Source organism: Anarhichas minor, unplaced genomic scaffold (assembly GCF_050575085.1).
Source record: "Anarhichas minor isolate MPS153535 unplaced genomic scaffold, ASM5057508v1 ptg000009l, whole genome shotgun sequence".
NCBI lineage: Eukaryota > Metazoa > Chordata > Actinopteri > Perciformes > Anarhichadidae > Anarhichas > Anarhichas minor.
Genome location: NW_027466455.1, coordinates 4,878,081 through 4,903,337, shown reverse-complemented (window position 1 = coordinate 4,903,337; position 25,257 = coordinate 4,878,081). Strand labels below are relative to the sequence as shown.

Sequence of the window (25,257 nt, the reverse complement as noted above, 5' to 3'; positions counted from 1 at the left end):
GTGTAATGACTGTCACACAAATGCCACACCAATCCACAATGTGGATCTCACACTTCACAGTATCATCACTTGTGACCATGAGTTACTGAATTACTTCTTGTTTTACTCCTTCAACAACTTCCAGTTGAAAACATCGGGACTCATCTAGAAATGCCAAAATTGGGATGGATTGGGCAAGATATTTTTGTATCGTTTGAATCGTTTTTAATGTAGATTCTAGACAATCATTAACAAATGTCCCCCTGGGGATGAATAAAGTATCTATCTATCATTGCACCAGATACAGTACATGCATTTAAGACTATTCAAATTGAATCAAAAATCTTTAGTTTTTGTTCAAGGTTTGTCAACTTAATAGGTAGGAAAAGCTTGAAAAGATCTCAAAGGTTGAAATCTCCATCATGGACCTTGAGATAGGAGGTATGATTCGACCTTGGAGTCCTTGAGCAAGGCACTACCTTTTAGGCCCCTTGGTGGTTTCTAGAAGGTGACTTTAACTAGATCCTCACCGACATTGATGCAAATCAGCGCTAATCATTGCGCAATTTAAACTATTGTAGAATTTAAAAATGTGTGCCAATTGCAAACTTTGAGGAACCAACGAGCTGTAGAGCCCTAAGCGAAGAAAGCTGTCATAGGCTACTAACTGTGTTGCAACCTCCACGTTATTAAAATCCTGCCCTCGTGGAGTTATGAACTGCTCCACTAAAGAGGCATTGTTTATGAGTTATGAGACAAGAATAAATGGTGTGACCAATTAGCAACCAAACTTGACTCATTAGCACTAGCATGTTACAGGCTGGCTAGTGTGTTAGCAGTTAGATCACCAGCTAGCTGTGCAGAGAGTCAGTACGTCACCAAGCTGTGAAGAGAAAAAGAGAACAGAGAGGAAAACATACTAAATGCTTAGTCAGTAATCAACATATTGTTTCTTGTGATTGTTGAAGGCAAACATAGTTATATTGATTAGAAATATAGTTTCCCATCAGCTCTGTCTCTATATTGGCCACATACTATATTATGATCTTACAGTTCATGATGTAATGTGTCCCTATGATGACAATGCAACACTTTGAATGCGATGTACATATGTCTACTGGAGCTTTTTGTAGGCAAGTTAAAAGGAAACAAGACATATTGTCCTTTGTGTTTTTCAAATGCATCATGGGAGTGTGTGCAGCTACCTTGACCGCTAATCCTGCAATAACACCTGGATCAGATTACTGCTGTGTGGGGAGAAGGAGAGAGACACAAATATCAATGTGCTTCAGTGAATTATTCATCACTTCACTTTCTTCTGTGTGTGTGTGTGTGTGTGTGTCATCTTGTGATTGCTGGTACCTTGAGGCTGGATTGTTGTCTGTGGCTGTAATGTCCCAAACGCTGTGCTGAGACAAGTTATAACATCTCTGTGTCTACTGTCTACTTATGCTAGTTGAAGAAAAGCTCTAAACTCACAATTTTTCCTCTGACCGCACCTCTCCTTTTGTTTAACTTCTTCCCCTCCTCTCTTCTTATTTAAACTCTGTCCTTCTACTCTTTTTCATCCTTTTCTTCCTTGCTGATATCCAACTGTCTCTTTTCTTTCAATCTTTCTCCTATTTTTCTTTCCTTTTCTCTTTGTGTATTTCCTCTTCTTTTCTCCTTTCCTTGTAATTTCCTTTTCTCTCCTCTCCTTCTTTGTCTCCTCTTCTCTCATCATATCTTTTATTTCCTTTCTGCACCTTTCCTTTTCCCCTCATCTCCTTCCATCTTTATCACTATTCTCTCCTCTCCACCTATCACCTCCCTCCTCCTCCTTTAAGATTTAAATAATATCTCATTACAATGAAAGGTATTTATATTTGAATTAGTGAGAAGGAGAGGAGAAAGAGATAAATAAGGTTAATACGATTAGGATAAGAAGCAGAGAGAGGGCAAGAAGAAGAAGGAGTTGATGGAGGAAGGAGAGATCTCTGAGTCATTCCTGGTCAAACAGTTGCTGTAACAAGCTTACTTCATTCTGGAGACTTCCCCTCTTCTGGCACTCATCCACCCATCCCTCCTTCCCTGGTTGCCATTGGTTACAGCCCCTCTTTCCCAATGAGAAGCTGAAGCTGACAGTGTGTGTATGTGGGATCTGTCTGCTGTCATGGTAGATATATAATCTGGAGGGTGTTCCCTCATGTTTACATGGATAGAAACACATTCTGACACCACAAAACACAGCTTTCTATCGCTGCAGAGTTTGATTTGTGGTATTTACTGCATTGTATATTCAGGGAGGGGTGCATTTCCAAGAGCAGACCTAAACAACATATACAGTTACGCACATTCGGCCTCACACACAAATCCATCCACATATAGTGAACCTATAGTGAATCTTGGAAATGGAGATATGATGGAGAAATGTCCTCAGCTCAATTTTGTGACTTCCACTTTGTATATATCCCTCTCTTTCATCCACTCAGTTAATAGATCTACAGCACCGTTTAGACAAAGAAATTCACTTGGTTATGTTGTTTACTTTTCAGGGAAGCATAATACTGATTTTTCTGGATTGTATATTTTGAGCCCATGTTCAAAACCTCCTGAACCTGAAACTTCTGAAACAGCCAAACAGCATCTTAGGACACTGAAACTCTCCACTGGAACCCTTAAAGGGTAATTCTAAACCAGACTGACAAGCAGTGCTCTCTGTATAAGAAGTGTGTTGACAACAATGATGTCACAGTATACTGACACCACCTGGAATACACTTCTCCATCACTGCAACAAGGTGAGAAGTTAAACCACTGGAGGTCAGCAAAAACAAGATTTTCAACTTTAACAGAACTGGTCACAGCGTTGAGGCGTTAAAATTTGCTCAGTGGCGCATGAAGCAAAAAAGTTCAACTTCTGAGTAAAGAATTCAGATAAAAATTCCATGGGCCCATAGAGAAAGCGTGCTAGCGTTTCCCTTTAACCCCGCCTCCCAGTCCCCAATCCAGCCTCGTTCTCACGCTCATTTACAGGAATGGAGGAAGATCAATAACTTTGGATTCAGCTATTAGTGCATTTTACATCTTTTAGACCTAATGATTAAAAAAAGGGGGGCTATTCAAGTGTTTGTATGGGGAAGTTGTTTTACCTCAAAAAATTATCTGATGAGTTACACGTCTCTTTTCCTAAGTCTATGGAAAACGTTTTTGTGGCCCCCATAGCTTCATGTGACGGACCCGGAAATTGTACTTCCATCGTTTGGCCACGATGTCAAATTTGCTTTAAAGTCCCGCGCTCTTCCTGGGGGTTTGGCTCATCTAGAGGCTCCAGGCTACATTAGCTGCTACTAACATAACACACCCCAATCTCCAACCAAACTGTTAGCAGTCTAGTTTTATTGTGGGTAATGGAGGCACCAGGTTTTTTTCAAAGAAGTACGTGGAATAAAAAATAAAAATTGTTATGGTCTCTGCTTTTACTGAGATCCATTCCAATCCTTTTTCTGGACTGTCCATTGTGAGTCCAACAAAGTTAAAGGAGCACAATGCTAAATGAATGCTCTACTGTGAAGTTGTGTTGCTCTTAAGGGCGCTCCAGCAATTTTACAGATAAAGGTCAGTCATTTTGTCATGGGGTGTACTATTAAACGGTGGTATGATCTGTGGCTCATGAGGAGCTGTCCCACTGTATATGTCTTGGGTTTGGAGGCTAAGAAACAGAAACCTGTGTTACACACTGGAGATGTAGTGTCTGGAGGTTTTGAGTTGTTTTTACTAATAGCAACAGTGCTATGATTAAATTAACCGAGACAGAAGAGCATATTGAATCTTGTTAAAACATTACTATCAGTTGTAAGAAGATTGTAGATAAGTATGAAAGCATAAAAGTATAACTATTACAACATATAACCTGTTTTATTTCATGATATAAGTGATTTAGCTTATAACCTGTTTTATTTCATGATAGAAGTGATCCTACATCCTGTGTTTGACCTACTAAACAGGAGGACTCGTGTGAGTCACGCATGAACCTGATGGAGGTACAATCCTCAGACCAGCATAAAAAGCAGCTGCAAAACTGAGAGAGCAGAGTATTCACCCTGAGAGGTGACTGGAAGACCCTTTTGCTATCAGAAGAAGAGCCGGTTCCAGCATAGAGGTCAGGGGTCAGAGTGTGTCTTACGTAGTGGGTTGCCAGTTTGAGCGAAGTCCACCGAAAACATTATATTTCCCACAATTTAAGCTTCTACATTTTCCAAATGCACTAGTATTATTCAAACGTATTGTTCGGTTTGTAATCCTCGTACTGAACGGTTTAATATCAATACGTGTATTGTTACACCCCTAGAAACAAATAATAACCGTAGCTGTGGTGTCATAATGAGGTTATTAGGAGGTGGTTGAACTGTAGTAGGACAGCACTGAAGGCCCAGGTATAAAATGCACGGCCCACCACAAGACTCTCAGAAAGACAATAATTCTGAAATCCTAACGATTCAGCTACGGGGTGAGATAAAAGGCCGAAGGTATTTTTCTGACACCTCTGTGGGACACGAAAACCCACTAAGGTTGGTCAAATTACCGACGGAGTTACCACCCTGTTAGGTGCGAGTCTGCCCCGCTTTCCCCGGGGCAGGATCCGCTCACGCTATACAGTTCAGGATTTTATTTTTCCCCTAGCCAACAATACTGAACTCAACTAAATATCAAACTGCATCATATCCATCCTTTCAAAGGTGGATGGCAATGACTGGGCCAGAGATGAGGCCAGAGTAATACTAAGTGGTATCTGGATAAACTGTTGGCTTCTTCACAACCTGCTTCTTGTCGTGTCGGATGTCGTCGTAGGGACTGAAAGTAATGTTGTCAGCTCAACTGGGGGGAAAAATGTCACTTCCTGGTTCAAAGCTTATTGATAAAGCCTGACAGCGTCAGAGAAAATCATGAATTGATAACTCTGTTTCAATACAGTACTGTAGGTGTCTGCTGAGCTATGAACAGTACTTGTATTGACCAAGTTTTGTATTGAACTGATTGTAATAGTTTGAAACAGAAACAGAATGAAATATCAACTCAGCTGAGGAACATTAGCATCACAGCAGTATGAATGGTCATGGTATTTCCTATAGCTTTGAAGAAATGAACTGAACTGAACAAAACAATTCAAATCAAGTAACTCATTTATTCCAGTAACTTTACTCCGGTCCACGGGGTGATGGCAATGCACCCGGAGATTTTGGGATGTACAAAAAAAATCACAATTTAGAAAAGTGAGAATTTCTGAGTCTGAGTTTCATGAAAAACGTGGGCTTTTGTGAACATCATAACCTACTGCTATTCAGAACAGTCGTCTGATTGACTTTCATTTTCAGAGATACTCTGCAGGATTTAAGCACCCTGTTATCAGCTTTCAAATGAGCACAGCTCAGGAAGTACAAAAGTAACGATAAAGCTCTGAGGTAAAGTTTGATGAACTTCTTTACAGATTTAGATGAGTATGCTCAAGTTAGGAAACCACCTTCTCTCTCTCTCTCACACTCTTTTTTTTTGCATTGTTACCGTATTTGTTCTCTAGCAGATGCAGTTGCTTTTTTAACATGCATGTCAGTGCCATGCAAGACTTGCTCCTCTATAACATTTGACAAAGTTGCTGCCACATTTTTGCAACTCAACCATTGTCATTAATCACAGTCAGAGGGAAATAGCCGAGTCATTGTTTTTCAGGACGAATTATGCAGACATAAATTCCTATGACAAAAGCCCAAAGTGGCATTTTTATTATCATATTTGGCATTTTGATCCTCATAAATGTCATCATGCAGCTGTAAATCGTGTTGAGGCTTCATTGTTTGGCTTGGCTTAAAGTGGCAGCACTCTTTTTTGGTCCCACTTTTGGATTTGTTGTAGATGCCACTTGGCAGCTCTAGTGCCGGATGACTTGCAATGCAGATCCTGTGTCTTTTTCTTTCCCTCTCGTACTCCCACACAAACACACACAAACAAACACACACGAGCGGTGCCTGCTGCTGAGTCACATGGCGAAGTCCACCATGCACGCTGTTCCCCTGAAGCTTCCTATCGTTTACTGAGCACTTCCTTTGTCAACATTGTCAACATTGTGGAAGTGGCCATTGTTTTCCTGGGGCCCAGAAGATGGAGAAGGTCCAACATCATTCCCATTACCAATGGTGACCCCACAGCAGCAGGATGAAGAATGACCTCATTGTTTTCTCTACAGTGTTCAGTCACAACACAAAACCATTTGCTTTATGCTTTGGCCGTAGAAATTGTTTGAATATTTAATTTCTCATGAAACACTCCCAACTGTTGATCAGTAAGTCGAGTCATGCTACATTATGTATTATGTATAGAACCATTATGTTTCCTTATTACAAAATGATTTACAGAAAAGTAAAAACTGCACCATCTACCATACGACTTCAAAGATCTCCTTTCATTTGTAATGGGGGCTTCAAAGTCCTTTTTCATGATACATTATTTTGTCCAGCCCCTCCTTGCACAGTATACCAGCTCTGTCCTTACCTCTGTGGGTGTGAAGCTTGTCACAGGTCAGCTCCACACCCTCCTCACTCTACTTGTCAGTCACTCCCTCCTCATCAGTCTAAACTCCCTTCACCTGTTCACTCACCTGCCTCTGATCAGTAATCAAGCCCCTATATAGACTCCTGCCTCCCAGACACATTTGCCAGATTGTTCTTCGGTTTTCAATGCCAGACTCTCCAGCACGCTCCCACGGATTGATCGCCTGTTACCGACCCTGCCTGCCCCTGTTCTACCCGCCTTGCCTGACTCCCGGTAAACCCACCAGCCTTCTGATCCTGACTCTGATTAAACTCTGCCTGCTGTATCTGGAGGTTTGCAATAAAGCCAAAGATCCCTGGAATCTGGTGTGTTGCATTTGGGTCCATATACAACCCGTTACAAAGCTACTTAGATTATGGCGATGAATCCCTAAGGCGAAGTCTTGCTACTCCCTGGATATTGATTAGATATCAGATCAATGGTGAGATTTAAAGCCAGTCTCCAAATACCTGCAAGCACACAGCAGCTCAATATGAAGTCACCTTGAAAATAAATCTGATTTCTCGACACAGTAGAACTGCATATAGCTGTACTGTAGATACATGTGTAATGATGTCTATAGAGACAGGCAGATAAGGTAGGAGGTTGGATGATTATGCAATCAGTTCTCCATGGGTACTGTTCATTTCAAGCTGCAGTTGCACCAACAATATCATTGCTTTTAGATTGAGGTGTATTGAAAAATTGTTTTTGCGTAGCTTCAATACAACTAGCCACCTTTTTAATTTCCTGTAGCTCATAGTTTCTCTGAGGGACAGCTGTCCTCATCTAGTCCCAAACCTTTGAAATACTGAGACAGATTGTGATGTGACACACCATCGCAGAGTCACTGAAGACAGTGTAAATGTATTTTTCTATGATTGGAGGAAAGTTATTCTTGACCCTGAATGTGAACTTAGTGGTACATCATTAATTATATTTCACCCTTGCTCTATACATTCACGGTCACTGTCAGCTCCACTAAATTCTAACTCTGTCTGCCAGAAGTTGTAGGTTGGCAGTTTGGGTGGTTTGATAAATTGAGTCGGTACCACACAAAAAGAGCGGACTTATACTTCCTCATGTCCTGTGCTTTCTACACTATACATTCCTTATCCTATGAAATCATTCACCCAGCAGAAAGTACATGTAGCTCTTCTCCCATTTTATACCTGCATGAATTGATTATTTTGACACTTGCAGGCAGACTAATTACAAATGAAAAATGTGACCTCTTACAAAGATAAAGAGGAGCTGCAGAGATGGTGATAATTCCCTGTGGGTTGGTCACTGAGAGTGACAACCTTTTACATATTATCTAATCCAGGTAGCAAGTGGCTCCAAAGTTGACCTCTATTTAGTTAGAAGCATATCAGGCCAATATGTTCAGACTCAGAGACAAGACTTTTAAATGACTTATGTAAATTTGTTTGTGTAGCTTGAGGAGGCTCTCGCTGCTTGCCCTGATATATGATGTTTTGAGTTGTTTCCCAAATCTCTCCAAAAGCAGTAGTGCGTGCAAAGTTGGCATTAGCAGTAGTCAGAGTTATGAGAATAAGCAAAACCCAGGTTTTAAAATACTAAATTTAACTTTTGTAAATAGCATTTGGTATTTTCTTCTTTCAAAAAAATGCTTTAGGAGTCGAACTCTCCAGCTCTACAGATGCATCATTTTTTTTTTTCATGAATGACTGATGTAATATTTACTCATACTAATTAGATACACTGTTAAAATAATGATGTCCCCTGATAAAGTTTTACACCAAACACATTTTAAACATACTGAACCCTCGTCTGGTTATCACGGGGATGTCAAAGTTGAGTTTGGTGTGGACTGAGGAGACTGGGACACGCCCAGCGATAAACTACCAGGAGGAGGTGTCATTCTCTTTGAGCTGCACATGCTTCTATTTATAACAGATAGCTGCAATAGCGAGCGAGAGGGAGGGAGGGAGATAGAGAGAGACATTGGGAGTCATATGACCTACAGCTCATTCCAGAGATAGTGGCGGACAGAGCGCTCACTCTGTGCTCCCGTCTATTATTACACCAGAGCTGCAGAGCGTGTGGAAGATGTGTTGCAACACCATCAGAGGACTCTGAACAGATTTTCGGGTTATTGTCTATCATTGAAGGACATAACTAAATATCATATTTGGGAAAACAGCAGATTGACAATGCCAGAGGAGAAAGGTAATGATGACCTTTAATAAGCTATTTGTGGTGTGTTCACCTGCCTGTGAGAGAAGAGAGGTCGTAGCTAAGGATTCACTTGTATTAACCAGGACATACCTCTTAATATTTCACTCCTATATTTAGCAGACAGTTACTGTTTTATCATAATAATCTGTAATCTAACAATTCATTATGTGTGTTTGTGTTTACAGCATGTGTGTGTGTCTATGGAAGTACTTAACCCACAGATAAACAGGCCTCCTGTTATGTAAGCCCAGTCTGAAGTGTAACACTTTCTGTGTGAATGTGACTGACAACAACAAGGCTGTGGGAGCAGGCTGAATGCTCGTGCTGCAGGTGTATATGCTGCCTGCCTCACTGCAACATCCCTGGCAACAAAAGTGTTGTGTTGGTCCCCTGCCTGCATCTCTAACACTGGGAGCTCAGCCATTTGGGCTGCTTACAAAGGGGTGAGGGCCAGTTGCTAGGAAGAAATCACTCCAATATTCCTACTGATTTACAGTGTGTCTTTAGCATTGCGTAATAAGATTGTAGTGACCTTTTAGGGCTTTTCTCTGCAACTACTGTATCCTCTAATATAGACTTATGGTTGCTTCAACTTTTCCCATAATATTCCTAGGATGACTTGTTTTCACTGAGGGTGAACAATAAGCTCTGAGGTAAATAATATACTATCTTGGTTTTGTATAATATCGTGTATACCTACAGTAACAAAGAACACAATTTATGGGATTTTAGAAAAAATGTAGCGGCGCCAATGCACAATTTGGTTTGCACTATTCATAGATGTCCCAACATGTTTCAATCATCAACCCCTACTAGTGGTGGAAGAATTTAGAAGTAATACTAGCTTGTTAAGTTTTAAGTTTATTGTCATATACATATATACAAAATTTGTCCTCTGCATTCAACTCATCCCTAGCTTATTGGGAGCAGTAGGCTGCTAAGAAGCGCCCGGGGAGCAGTTAGGGGTTCAGTGTCTTGCTCAGGGACACTTCGGCATAGGACACGTAGCAGCCAAGGATCGAACCGCCGCCGGACGACCCTCTCTACGCAGTGAGCCACGGCCACCCCGCCATGTAAATTACTCTATTATAAGTAAAGGTACTGCATTCAAAATTTGACAGGACAGAAGTATTAGCAGCAAAATGTCAAACGTAAAAAGTACTTGTTATGCAGGATGGCCCAACAGAGAGTGTTTGATACCGCGTTACGCTTGTTTTTAGTATTTATTTAATGGGGTTCTAAAGATCCAGAAGTAATAAAGTTAAAGCAACAAAAAAACTTAACGTCATGTGACATAACGTCCTCAGTAAAAAATAATCGTGACATGAACGCTGGTCTCCCTAGTAAGAGTCTTTGTCCCATCCACCACCCTTCCTTTGCTTAACTTTCTCGCTCTTAATATGTGTTAAATACTGACACAGATGGGTTTACATTGGACTTAGTTAAAAACCTGGTCTGTATCAAGACGGTGAGGGCCACTCGACAATCGTCGGTATCTGACGCTCTGGTAGTGAAACCAGGATGAAAATTTTACTCTGAACTTTTGTGGAGTGCCTCAAAACTATAGGCTTAAGTACTTGAATAAATGTACTTTCCACTGCCGACCCCCACCCAGTTACTTGTAAAAAGTAGCCTCACTGTTGGTTTTCATAAACGCACCACAATTATTTCCTCTCCTCTCCAGTGTCTGGTCCTCAACAGCCTTGTTAAAGCCGATCCAGTGTTTAGTCTGTTGCTGTTTGGTGATGTCTAAATGCAGGACCAGAACTGTGTTTTGTCTACTACCATCACAATGTGACGAAGCTCGTAAAGTTTGGTGGTGAGGACTTACAGGCACCCTCACACACACACACACACACACACACACAGGCCACGTGCTTCCACACACACATACGCACACACACATACTGCACATGGACATACCAGACAGAAAAACATGCTTCAAGACAGAGCGTTGATTTTTTTTAAATGTTATTATTTAGTCTTGTTCTAATTAGATTAAAACTAATAACCAACAGCAAAAATGTGTAAAAATAGACATGCTGCTGTGCACATCATGCATGCATTCACACAGGTAGGTAATCTAGAGGCGCACACACACACACACACACACACACACACACACACTTTAGGCACTAGGCTGTGTCTCAGTCTGAGCCAAGGACAGTGTATGCTGGGTGTGTGATGTAATGGCTGGCTGGTGGTCAGCAGTCACAGCGACGCCCCTCACTATTCTGGACCAGAATAGGACCAGTAAACAAACCATCTGTGTGTCTGCCAGTTTTCTAGCATTACCCTGTTGATATTTGAATTTAAATAAAAAGGTATTTTGTTGTGTCTTTGTTATCAAGTCAGGATTTCTAATTCCCTGCACAAGTAATATTGTAATGTAGTCTGACTAATAAGGGTCATTCTGTGCCCACTTAGACACTGTATAATGTCTCTCTCTGCACTTTAATGTATTAATGTCCTGTGGATGTTGATAAAGGTCTGTGTTGTGCTGAACCTGCTTGGCATATGCCTGTGTTTTTGAACCAGCTCTGCGCAAACAGCTGACACAATGCTTTCTACAGAGAGGCTCTATTCATGAGTCATGCTGTTTCTCTCTGTGCTGCTCCAATCCCACACTGTCTTTTTACTACAACTCTCACACTCCCTCCTTCACTGGCCTTTGTGTTCCTCCACCACATCCACCTGTGCAAGTGTGACTGCACAGGTGGATGTCAGGGTTCAGAGGAGAGCAGAAACAAATCTTAATCTATTCTGTGTGTGTGTCCATAGTCATGTAAATTGGTCATTCTTTCCCTGCTCCTTTTCCCTGTTTCTACGACAGGACTTGTACTCAGTGAAATCTGCCTACAGGCTCTGTTCATGTCGTTTTCTTGGCAACTAGAGCGGATGAGATGATGGAGGGAGTTTTATGTTGGGTTGACGAGCAGGAAACTCTTTAGCAGTGAAGTAATGGCTATACGAAGCTAAGCCCAGGTGTCAGAGGGCTTTTAAAAAGTCTTTCCATATTTTTTATCTTTTTATGTAGCAGCAAGACCCGGAGAGGATGTGAATACAGACAATCAAAGAGTTTTAGCACTTAATATTAGTTTAAGAGGTTTTTGAAATGCTTCACATTCTCTCGTGCTTATGGGTCAGTGCTCATGTTCTCTTGTTTTATTTCAATGCCATCAAACTGCCAGGGACTGCAGATGGAAATTTGCCTGCATGGCTTAATCTATTACATTTACATAATAGCTCATGTTAACTAATGTCTTGTCCCTTCTTAATTTAAATAAACATAAACAATATCCGTGCTAACATACATGAACAATGGTGAATTCAGGTACAGGCAGAAGCTAATTTTCCAAATTAAAATGGAATCTAGCAGATATAGTGTTGTAATAATCCATTAAATGAGTGGAAGGCTAATATTTAGCAAATTAGCTTATTTAATGCTAATCAATGCCTATTGTGCTAGCTTCAAAACAATGGCAAGAGAAATGATTCAATGGCACAAAGCAATGTTTTACTGGAAAGTATGCTGCAAATCCCTCAGTATATTTACAATGAATTCCAACACAAATGAGAAAAACGTCAAAGACAATGATTTCCTTGATGGTATTGTGAAGGACCCCTGTACACCAGATCTCTCAAGCAACACTTAAATGGTTCTATATGTAACTTCTACAGTATACATTTGAACTCTTTGAAATGGGAAAGAAATGTACCATCATTTAGGAAATACAATATCACGCCATATATTTACTGGATTTCCTTAAAAATAAGAATAGCATGTAATCTACTTTTTTTTTGGAGCATGTTTGTGTGTTTACTCAAATGAAAGTGAAAATACACAAGGTCAACAGCTCGGCCACCACATTGAACCCCTGCCGCCTCTGCAGATGGTTCACACCAGGAATGTTGCAGAGAACCATGGGATCCCCGTGAGTTGAGGGAACGCTCTATTTTTAGGAAGTGCTTGACATCTTGAAAAGGCCTCTGAGATATAACTGCTTGTGTGTTCCACTGTGAAGAGGGCTGTGCTTCCTTATTACATGTACCTTTAAAGTAGTAGAGATACTGTAGAAGTTTGTCTCTCTACTGTTTTCAGTGTCTTATAAAGTAGGAAGGTTTTCAATTTCAATCCCAGCATTAAGCATTGGATACATGTCTGGGTTCTTCTGATGCTGTATATCTGTATGGTGTAGCCACATGCCTATGTATGGGCAGTACAGTATTCAGTACGTGTGCGGGTGGTAACCTGCAGATGTCCGTATGTGTTCCCAGAGGCTTCCAGTGGTGTGACCATGCAGCACAGACATGTAATGTTGCATTGCTCAGATAGCTGCCTGCCTGGCTGCGACCTTTGGGACAACAAAATCAGTACTGGCTGTCAGCCAGAGAACAGACACCAGAAAGACTGATTGATGATGTGGACAACTGGTCCTGGAGAAGACAGGGCACCGGCACGGGTAGGGGGGACGGGAGGGGGGAGGCATCTTTATGCTGCTGTACACGGCAGTTACTCATTTTTCTCAATCAAAGAAAGGAAACTCATTACTTCCTCACATCATCAACTGAATTATTTCCACTCTATTTTATCTACTCACTCTTCTGAGAGATACGATTTCTACTTTCCACTCGGTGCATAATTTCTCCAAAACTTTCTTCAGTCTTTACAAGCACAGAAATGTCATGATATTGAGATCTTAACCTTTGACCTCTTTACTACTAGTTGCTTGGACAAAAGGACAAAGTCATTGGTGCAAAATATGCCTCTGATATCTAGTGTGCAGTTTTGTATCCAATCCTAGTTTCATAATTGATTTGTTCCTCACTGACTTCTGTTAGTGACCTGTGGCAATATATGACCAAGTGTTTCAAGTGAATGCTGGGAGATGTTGTTGTAAATAAGTGACTATCCAGCAGGAAACCATGTGGGCACCATCCAGCTAGAATCAACACAGTGCAAAACTATGGAAATGATGGACTCTGGGACACAGCATCGACTTCGTCAGACTAAGGGGGAAAATATCATTATGGTGAAAAGATAGATAGTTACCCTGATTGCTTTGAATTTTAAAATGCTCGAAACATTACGATGCAAATCGCTGCCCTGCTGAAACCCTTAAGAAGGACATGAGAACAGAAATTTCGTTGACCACTCATTCATTTTGTCAACTGTCTGTAATCAATAGCAATCAGCAAACTGCTCACCCCACTGGCTGATTATTGGACCCTTATCACAGACCACGACAATGTCTTGGTTACTGGCAGCCTGTATGTCTGGGACAACTTGCTAGATTCTACATCTGGCCCAACAGATCATCTCCTGTCTCCATATCATGCCTGCCCTTCTCTTCTATATGCTGTTTGAAGAGGAAGTAAAGATGCTGGATTTCCCCCCCCCCCCCCCTGACCCAGCAGTGCATGCTGGGTCAGATCAGGGGGCAGAACCCCTCCCCGCTTCCCTGCGACTACCAATCCCTGCTGCCGACCCTCCTCCCAACCCTGTCTCACTTTTGAACTGTTGTCTTTTCCAGATGGTTGCAATCAACCCGGCCTCAGACCGTTTTTATGAGAACTCAAGACTTTCTCCTCCTAAATTCTTGTCTTTATTGGTTAGCATGCCCACATATACTCTCAATTTAAAGTCCCTCCTACTACCGACAATAGACTAGGCAACAAAGTCGAAAATCCATATTCTTGTCTTGATTCAATTCGTAAATCAGACACATGGATTGAATCAAAGCAGCTCTGTGGATTTTAGCATCATCCAAAGAAAACTTCAAGAATATATTTTGACTATATTTCATCATCACCAAGGTCCACTTTTTCACTTTCTATTTTAATGAAAATCCGCTTTGGGAATTAAACTTTTGAAAATTCGGGCAAAAGACCTAGCCAAAACAAATGATGGAAGTTTATCATTCTAAAGAGATCTAAGGAGGTTATGGAGGCTATGTTGAAAAATCGCTTTGGTCCCTATACGGTTGTGGAGATGTCCTTGTAAAACTTGCTGAAAATGTGTTGCTCCTGTAGGTCTGGCTGTGCTGGTGGCTGTTTTTACTCTCCTGTCAAGTAACCCCCAGCCAAGCAGGTCACATGCTTCTTTAAGAAGAGGGGGGCATTTGCATGTTCATAATTTTGCGAGTTGTACATACATGAACTTTAATTTGGAAAGAGCCAGGCTAACTGTTTCCCCCTGCCTTTAGTCTTAATGCTAACCATGTCCTGACTCCAGCTCTGTACTTAATGCACAGACAAATAGATAATATCTTGTACTAATACTAATATAGTTTTTTACAACAGTATGTGTTTCAAATTCAACTTAAGTGGTTGGAGTGGCCAGTCTGTCCAAATGAAGTGACTTACTTTCACTACATTTGTTTTTCAGTCTCTCCAGTCTAAAGTTTTCACATTATAGAGCTTAGAAAAACAGTAAAATATTGTAGCTTTAACTCAATCTAAGTCAAAATGCTGTGCTCATAAAACCCCCCAATAAACAACCGGAGGACCTGAAAAAAGAAACATTTACCAGAGAAAGAAGTTCCTGGTGAGTTTTTTGCCAGCAGCTCTGTTTGGCTCACTATTATCCCTACGCTTCTTTCTCTCTGTCTCCCTCAAAATCAATTCATTTGATGAACTCCCCTTTCCAAGCCCAATTACCGGTTACCATGGAGGCCCGATGAAACCGGTCTGACGACGCAGATTTTTCCCGAGAACACAAAAGGCCTTTCATTCAGCTGATGCCCCTGTCGGTATTGAAAGGCCGATCAGTATGTGAGCATATTCTGCCAGGGTTATGATGAAAGGGGAAAAGGGCGAGCTGTACTGAAGATGCTGTTAGGGTGGAGATGTCAGCAGCAGGACTGACCACCAAGGGCCCTGGAACACAGCACAGTAACTGCTTTAAAAGTGATTGGGAAGTGATCTAGGCTTTTCCATTTGTGTGTGTGTGTAAGAGAGAGGGAGACATCCATCCTCGCATTGTAGGGGCATAAACCGGTCTACTCAGTCATATACTCAGACCTTCCTCCCTTATAGGGTCAAGAAGCTGGTCCCCACATTATAAATCGTTCAATTTTGCACTTGCTGGCTTGCATTGGTTCGGGTTAGGCATGTGGTTATGGTTATGTAAGAAACTGCACTGTCTCCTTAAGTGATGGAAACAAGAAACAACTCTGTGTGTGTGTGTGTGTGTGTGTGTGTGTGTGTGTGTGTGTGTGTTCACATGAATCTAAGAATATAAAAAAGACACATTGTTTTTTTCATATCCTTGTCTGATGTGACATCTGAAGTGAAGAGCTGGGTATTTTTAGATTAAGGCAATGTTTTTTTCAGTAATGAAATGTGACACAAAAAAAGCAAGACGTGAGATTATGTGCTTGAAGATCCCAATGGAGACAAACACACTTTGTATCAATACAGGGGTCACTGTGAAGTGTTTAGAAGGCCAGAGCTATTTATATTTATGGATTAAAGCTAATTACAAGCAGTATTTGGTATTATATATTTTCAATGCCCAAAAATATTTGATTACCAATCTTTAGTTTCGTAGATTGAACTGATTTAATTGCTGCTATAGATCATGTCAGTTGTAGCCCTTAACATTTCCCCTTATTATGGAATCGGTAGTTGAATATTGCATCAATGGCCTCTACTATTCAGTTATGTCTTCAGTTATTGCCATGATGTCATGTATAGACTTCTGGATGGGAGGGGGAGGATGAAGATGGGTATGGAAACAAAGGGAAATGGGACAAAGACTTCAACTTGTATATTATATTAAATAGTTGGCCACATGGTAGATACCTGCCAGATGTATCATCAAATTCAATAAGTCCAAGTGTCAGTTTGGCTGTTTTCATCAATGTTTGTGTCTCTATGTATACCAGAATAAGACCTGAAATGGTCCTTTCTCTGTCTCTGTCTGTCCCCTGCAGTGTTTCAGCAGCAGGCTGTCCACAGCCCTCTGGAGCAGCAGAAGCAGAAACAAAAGCAAGGAGGAGGAGGAGGACCTATCCCCTGTCAGAACTGTGGTAAGCCGTGCAAAGGGGAGGCACTCCGGGTCCAGAACAAACACTTCCACATCAAGTGCTTCGCCTGTAAAGGTAAGTAACAGCCAGCTATCACCTGGTACCTTTGTCAGCCCACAACCCTCCATTCTCACAACCTCAGAAAAGACTGTGAGACTTTTGGTTGCCAAGTAGCAACATAGACTCTAAGGAAAATCAGTAGTTTTTGAGGATGTATAGAACAGAAAAAATGATATTTACCCTTTGTGAATGTTGGAACTGGAAAAATGACCAACATCTACCATTTTATATGTTAGACAAAATACTTTCAGAGGTAAATAGACATTACCACGGACCATTATGGGAAAACACTGGACACTTTCTGAGTAAGAATACTTTGTGAATTAAGAGCTGTGGGAGAAAGGGAATTCATTTAGACTATTTCCTAAACGGAAAAACAAACATTAATGAGGACATTTTATGTAAAAGAGAAGGTATATATGAAGACTAATTTAAGAGCTTTTTCTAAGAGATAATCCATTTAGAAGTTTTTGGAGATGAAATACACTTTGTGTTTGAGGAGAAAAGATACTGAAAAGCTCCTCTAAAATGTTGGGCTATTGTTAGGCTGCTGCTTTATAAAGTGCTTGCTAATGAACAAGCTAATTGCTACCCTTATCAACATTGACATGCACAGAGTGACCAGAGTAAAGCTTCAGTTTTTGTGATTTTCAACATGTAAACTCACACTGTTGGCCGATGTGCTCAGCTTTGAGGGGACAGAGAGCTGGAGAGCCCAAAGAGAGAAAGCTATTGTAGCCTATTAGTGGTCTCCGTTATTTATAAGGATATTGATAATTTGGCAATATGAGGAAATTCTCTAAGAAAGTCAGAATGATTGGTCGATAAGGTCTAATCAGCAGCAGAGATAGTGTGGGTTACGTTGTGTGTATATAGATTGTTGTGTATGAGAGGGGGTCAGTATGTGTATTTGGGGTTGGGTGTCAGATACTTGAACCATGTGTTCTATGTGTGTGCTTGTGGGTGGGGGACTGTACTTTATAGAGTGTGTGCTTGCGTCCCACCCAGTCCAGACTCTCAGCATGAGCCTCATGTCAGACTGCTGTTGTTGTTAACACATACTCCTGTTGCTAGGCTACCGTTGATGTCGCTACAATGTCGCCCTTAATCTTACACTGACCAGCAGACTCCCTGTCTGCACTCTTTACAACACCCCTCCTCCTCCACCTTCAACTCTATATGAACGAGGCATGAAAGGATCATTTCCTTTTATTACATCTTGACCTTGGATTTATTTCATAGTTTTGGAAATTATGTTCTAGCAGTAATAACAGCCTCATGTTCTCACAAAGTCACCGAATCAGTGACTTTAATTAAACTCATGGAGAAAAGAGTAACAAGAGGTCACTTGGTTAGCTATAGCTGCTAGAAAACAGCATACACATATAAGGAGTGCTCATGTATTGTTATCCTGCCCAGTAGTGGAACATTCTCTCCAGTACAACTTTAAGGTTCCTGTATTTACTCCCATTTTATGGAGTTTGACTTCACAAAAGGGTTCTGGGCAGAGAGGAATATAATTGGATAACTGAGAAGACCAGTGACATTTTAAAGTGGTTGTGGCTTCTTGTTCTTTCAAGGTAAAATAAAAGGTTTTGATTTGACAACTAAATCTTGCATTGATTGAATACTTTTTGGAAAAAGATATACATAAAAAAGATTTTCTTGCCACAAGGCAGGAAAGAAAGGTGATGAAAGAACCACAAGGTTCAAGAATACACTGATGCTCAAATATTATGATGTTTTAACCAACATGTAGTCCCAGCTGCAGTAATACCAGTGGCGGGCCGTGCATTTTATACCTGGGCCTTCACTGTTGTCCTGCAGCTGAAATACCACCTTATAACCACATGATGGCGCCACAGATATTATCAGTTTCTAAGGCTGTAACTATGTACGTATTAAATGTACGTAAAGTTCGGTACGAGACTTGCAATACGTTTGAATAGTACTAGAGCATCTGGAAAATGCAGAAGCTTATATTCAGGAAAATATAATGTTTTCTGCACTCATGGAGGACAGTGGATCTCAGCTGGTCTGGCTGTGGGACCCACCATCACTCCTTAATGACAAGTCGCGGCCCAAAGAGATCGTCTTATGATTTTACTTTCACAACTTGAGCATTGTACGTACTGCTCTGCAGCGTCTTTCCTCGTCTCAGCCCCCTGTGTCGTGGTGCATCTCACTCAGTCAGAATGCCCATATTTGATTGGCTGAGCTGCATCACGTGATGTAATTCACTACCTGACATGCCTCTGCTGTTAAGCTTCGTTTCACGATAGTCACGTGCTCGCCCACTGACCAATCACAGCGCACTCTGCACCTCGCGGCAGACACTGAGCTGCACTAATGCTGACGTCATTATAGGCCAGCTAGCAGGCTCTGATACGTCAAAGAATACGCCAAACATGTCAAACTAAAGATCTGATTGGTTGAAGAATATGACAATCAACAATATTGTCCCCGTTCATTTAAACTGCAAATGGATGCAGGCCTCCGTCTGCAGGCCTCTGCCTCTCTTCTTACCTAGAGACACAGAGGTGAAATCTGATTGGATAAAAGCTCTACTTAAAACAAGCTGCACTGGAAGCAGAGCAACTGAGGAAGACAGGAGCTGTGCAATGAGAAGATAAGATAATGGGAAAATATTTTTATAAATTATAATACATGTAGTGTATTTAAGAAGAAATATTAAATTATAAAATAGTTATAACTTTGTGATTCTGTTTAGGCCAGCAGAGAAGGCCTTGCAGGCCCTGACGGCCCACCACTGGCTGATACTAATGTGCATATGCAGACTGACAGGAGAGTACTCAGTACACCTAGAGCAGCATTGTGATTATTACTCGATCCAAAAGGATAAAACTACAATAACATGATGCATGCAGTTAATCCAGTATGCTCCTCAATGCTACAGTATTGTAGTATTGATCATACAATATGTATGTATGCATCTGCATCTAATATAAGATAACTCCCACCTCACTATTCCTGCCCACACAGATGCGTTGATTCTTTAGATTACAGTCGACTGATATTTGAGTAAAAGATGTTCCTTGTGAACAATTTCTAAACACAGTTCTGTACACAATAGGCTGATGTCAGGATAACATCTAACTCAAGTGTAGTGTTTCTGCCATAAGAGAAGAGTTATTAAATATACACTACACTGTGGTGACATGATAAATGTCCACCATGCCTACCCCAAGAGCAGCATTAACCTAGAAACATTAAACGTATCTTCCACTATTTCTTCCCCATGAACATTATAAACCTGTATCCAATAGGTTCTTACTAACAATGAGGATAATACATGGAGAACTGCACTATTTATTGCACTTCTTTACTTTATTATCTTTCAGGAAATATTATAGTTTTAACTCCATTACATTCATTTCACAGCTGTCGTTCCTAGTTACTTTACAGAATAAGAGGCCTGATTAGTAGGAAACAACGTAAACCACTGTGTGTTGTGGTTTAATATTGTACAGCTATTAAGGAGTGAGACTCTCATGCTGCACTAATTGAGCTGAGTTAGTTCCTTCATGCTGAGCTTTTATCTTTCTTTGACTAAAGAACAAATTGTGATAATTACACTCCACGGGTCACACATACACATTAATCAGATGTTAATAATTGAAAGTCATTATTTCCCAGTGACTGGAGGTCATGATTAAAGGAACAGAGGGCATGTTTTCTTCAAGTTGTTTGGCTTGCTTTCTAAAGAGCTTAATTAGGAAGCGTGGGCCTGGATCAGAGTGGGGACTCAAGAGATGCATTTATACCATGTAGACGCAACAGTCAGCTATGTAAGGGCGCTGCTCACTCCACCCAGTCCCCACAGAAAAGGCCTGCCATGCCTCCTTTCCATAAATCCAAAGCATGGCGACATTAATTTAATATCCAACTAATTTGGGTTTTAAAATGTGCTGATTATCCAAAGGTTGTGTGGGGAGTGGGGCTGGGCAGTTTGCTTTTAAAACGTCCAGATGTGGACTGACAGGAATGTGAAAGTGAGGAGTAGAGATAAAACAAACCATAGCAGGCTGAGTGGGAACATCAAAGAGATGCATAGACATCTGACTCAGCTAGCAGCCAAGTTCAACACAGTATAGTGCTCATTTCTTTCTTATAGCACACCCTATATGGATGTCAGATGATAATAAAATCAGGTGAAATATCTTACCTATTAACACACACACTCCATCATGGTTTGCCTCACCTCTGCCCTACTGCACTCTATCAAAGATATCAAGGTTAACCTGGAAGAGAATCAAGCCAGTGACCCCGGACTTTATTGCTGTGTTACTGCCAATTACAACCAGTCTGGGTGTTAGCCAGCGGACAGTGCCAGGTCCGAAGTGAGGAACCGTCGACGCTCAGCTAACCATGTGTAATTAACACCAAGCGTAGAGGAGGGCAGGACTTAATGTGAGTTAATGTTAGCCTCTTTAGTGCTGACCTGATATCAGCTCTGGGCTGCTAATAGTAAACACAGCCTCAGGACCCACATTGACTCTCTGCTCTCTGTGCTGCATCCAGGTATGGATAAAAACCGCTGAAACGTGTAAAAATGCAAGACCCAACTAACGACACAATGAATTGGTAGAAACAGTGTCTTTAGCCTCTGTAATGTGACATATTTCTGAGGGAATAGTAAAAATTAAAGAGGACCCACAGTAACGTACAGTTATGGGCAGGGTTAGCTAGTCACTCCAAATCCCATTTGTTAATATAAAGGGTTTATATGTTGTCAATAATGAATGACTACTGTTAAATTACCTGTAATTAACATTGATTATCAATTATGTAAGGATTCTGTTTTGAACAGAAATTTTGTCAGACGCCCTGGTTCTGTTTATATTCATTCACTCACTTAGAAAGCTTCGCAATGGACGAGGAACAGCTGACTGGTGAAGTTGAAATGAGGAGTTATTTATACGATACCTTCTCATTTCACTACAAAAACCTGAATAAAGTGGCAGCTGGAAGGAGATCGCCTGAAAGTTTCCATTACATATCACAATATAAAATGTGTGTACAAACGTCTGGAGATAGCTGTACTCAGCCATCATATAAGTGGTTATGTCTCCAGTCTGATCTAGAGCACAGCCCTTACAGGTACGTGCTTTGTTTACATGACGTAATGTAACGTCTCTCTCCAAAGCTTTTTATTCCACAATATAATTGTGTATTATACAATAATTATATTCATTTTTGTATTCAAATGTATGTTTTTACGATTTGAATATATATTCAAATTAAGAAAATGAGTTGACAGCCCTTCTAACAACATATAACCCTTCATGAAGAGTGCCTTACTAGAAACTGATGCTACACTTGAGCAAACATCATAATAATGTGCATCAAATTGTTCAAAGTATATTCAAATATTTGTAATTTCAATTTTTTTCAATATTACTTTTGTTTGTTTCAGGTCCATTTAGTAGCTATTCTGGAACTTTAGATCATATCACAGCAGATGGAGATAGCCCAGTTGTCATGGGATTGTAGATGTTCAACTTATGACTGGTGATATACTTAGAAAAATCCAATATTGCAGCTTTAAGCTTTTGATGTTTTCATGGTAGCTGCTCTCAAAAGCAAGCTGTCTGTGAGGAAATTATGTTTTATTTACACTATATATGCTGTTATGTCTGCTTTAAACTGACACCATCCATAGCAGAGAGCTGCAGATGAAACGACCAGGCAGAACAAACCTTTATCCCTAATCTGTTTGCTTTGGCCCTCAAATCATCCAAATAGCATTGGAATACTCAAATGGGAAAATATTTGGTCACACCCTGTTAGAAAGCCTACATATAACCAGTAATGAGTTGGAATTGTGATATGGAAAGACTCCTTTATTTCACAGACCACATTCACAACACTCCCTCACAAACACAGGTTTGGTACCTTTTATTGCACAGTGCTTCCCCATAAAGCTCAAAACTGTTCAAGAAGTAGGAGTAGTCTGCCGAGTTGGAATGCTTCTCAATGCCATAATTTGGGAAAAACAATAAATACAAGCTTTATTCTTATAGATGTAGTTCATCTCTCCCTTGAGATGGTGAGTATTACTCACTTGGATATCAGGATTCTCATCTTTGACTGCCTGATTGTGATATCACAAAAAATAAATACATGTGCTGATGGATAAGATAGATGAGGAAAACTGATGGGGAATCTCACTGGTGTTTGAGCAGCCATTGCATGGTCTTCATTCAACAAAGGGAGCTGGCTCAGGTGTCGTGAAATGATCTTTATCTGGGCCTCTGTCACATGCTTCATGACATCACTTCCAATTGCTGTGGAGAACAGAGCACTACATCGATGAAACAGCAAGATCTCTGGAAGCACTTAAAGCTGTGTGGGAACACTGGGCCAAAACCAGTCACGACTTTGATTGGGAGTGGATCAAGAGGTCGTGTCCAGGTGGTAACCCTTGATTTGTGAAAACTCTCGCAAGATGGTTGAGGTCAGACATTGACCTTGGATGTTTATGGTTGGGATAGGTCAATGGGCAGTGAGTTTTTGGCATATCTAAGGTTACCATCTAGACAAGACGGGATGAAGGCCATTGGGTAGTACTCCATGACAGCTGTTCATATCAAATGCCAAAGAGCATCCTTGAACTGAGTTATTGGTTAATATCTCCACCCCATATATGATTGAGTCACATGACTGAAGGTTCAGATTTAGGGCTCAATAACCCCTTACCATCTCTATTTGCTGAATGATGAACATGAGACGTGATTCATCTCCGAAAACTCAATGGAAATCAATCATCCTCTTCGGAAAATGATGAGTGTCTAGCAGCTCATGTTTAATCCAAAATCTTGGATTTTACCTGTCCTTGTCCTTGCTGAATGTTTTACTATATAATATACAAGACATGCAATACATTTTCAAAATAATTTAGATCCAAAACAATATTATGACCAGTGAATTTTCAAAATCCCACTGCTGGTCAACTAAGATTCGTTAGTACTACTCTGACTTAATATTAGAATATTGTTGACATAGCAATGTTTACTTACATACAGAGTAATGTAGACACTTTAACTGAAAAGATTACAACTGTAGAACTGAAAGAAATCCGACATTAAGTGAGTAAACCTAATGAGATTGTTACAATGACGTTTTTGAGTTGTGACTCTATTTCATACAGTCAGCTAACCAAGACTTCCTTCGAGGTTTTGACAGATTAATGGATTGCATTGTTTTTGTACAACTACCCAGCCTGAATGTGTTTCTTCCTTGAAGTCAGCTGGTAAAGATGGCTGCTGGCCACATGTTGAAGTCCTGGCGGTCGGATCAGTGGTGTTATAATAGCAGATGGTTGTGATGTTCAGCGTAGGGTGTTGGCTATTGGATTGTCTCCTTCTTGGAAACAGGCTGACTAGAACAGAGCCAGGGGGGAGTATATGTGTTCGTCATTGGGCCAAGGGTGCTGACCTCACACACGTGTTTGGGGGGGAAAGGAAAGCACACACACTTAAAAGGACAATCCTTACATGCATGCCATAGTGTGCATATGATATATATAATACATGTGGATGATTGTATTTTACCAGAGATCACCTGCTAATTAAACACTTGGTACGTACTTTTTCCAAAGTTTCAGCTGCTCCTTAGGGTCTTCATAAGGGGATGGAATCTGCTCTGTTGTCACGGAGAGCTAAGATTATTACCCAAACTGTCTGCTGTAAAGTCATCAGAGTTTACAGACTAACTTCTTGGGGCAACGTTGACCTGCCATACAGGCCTTACTTACTTATAGTTTTCCTGTGCAATGGATGTAACCACCACATCTTTAAAAAAAGACTTATCCTTCTTGTTCTGGTTTGATGACATTTTCTATCATTTATTTTGGGTAGTTGGTAGTATGATATCAGTTAGTCACCAAGACTCCTGTATCTTTGCTCTCTTTACATCAAGAACCACAGTGGAAATAAGTATACAGTGCTGTCCTTGACTTGATTGAATGTCCTCCTCTAAAGGTTCATTGGCAACATTTAGGCAAGCTCATTTTGGGGTTTAAACAAGATTCACGTCTTGCTGAACATCCTCATCTCCTTATGAGATACAGTGTTGCCCAGTGATTTAGACAATAGACAGAGCCCCCCTGCTATTGCCTCATTAGAAGCCTGCTTGCAATTTAAACCAGTGTAGCAGGAACCTGGATCACTGTGAGCCCATTTGACCTGTCAGAAGTATCAACCTTGGATTTCTGTCTTTCAAGCACACTCCCAGAGCTGGTCAGATCAATGCCAGCAGGCTGAAGACTGTCAAGGTCATGAAATAGACTTGTGATTGACAACACCCCCCCACACCCCTCCATCCCACCACTCACACATGGATGGTGAGTCATTGTAAAACATGAGGTGCAGTCCAGGTCGCACATTCATGGCAGAAAGCAC

General features: G+C 40.8%; 1 protein-coding gene across 1 annotated transcript in view; it reads left to right on the top strand.

The window, feature by feature from the left end:
- Positions 1–8,719: 8,719 nt before the first annotated feature.
- The window catches only part of ablim2 (actin binding LIM protein family, member 2), a 76,080-nt gene continuing 59,542 nt past the window's right edge, over positions 8,720–25,257 (top strand). Inside the window, exons 1-2 of the mRNA XM_076086867.1 lie at positions 8,720–8,735; positions 16,682–16,849. Coding sequence (XP_075942982.1) covers positions 8,720–8,735; positions 16,682–16,849 — 184 coding nt within the window. The remainder of the gene's footprint in view (positions 8,736–16,681; positions 16,850–25,257) is intronic.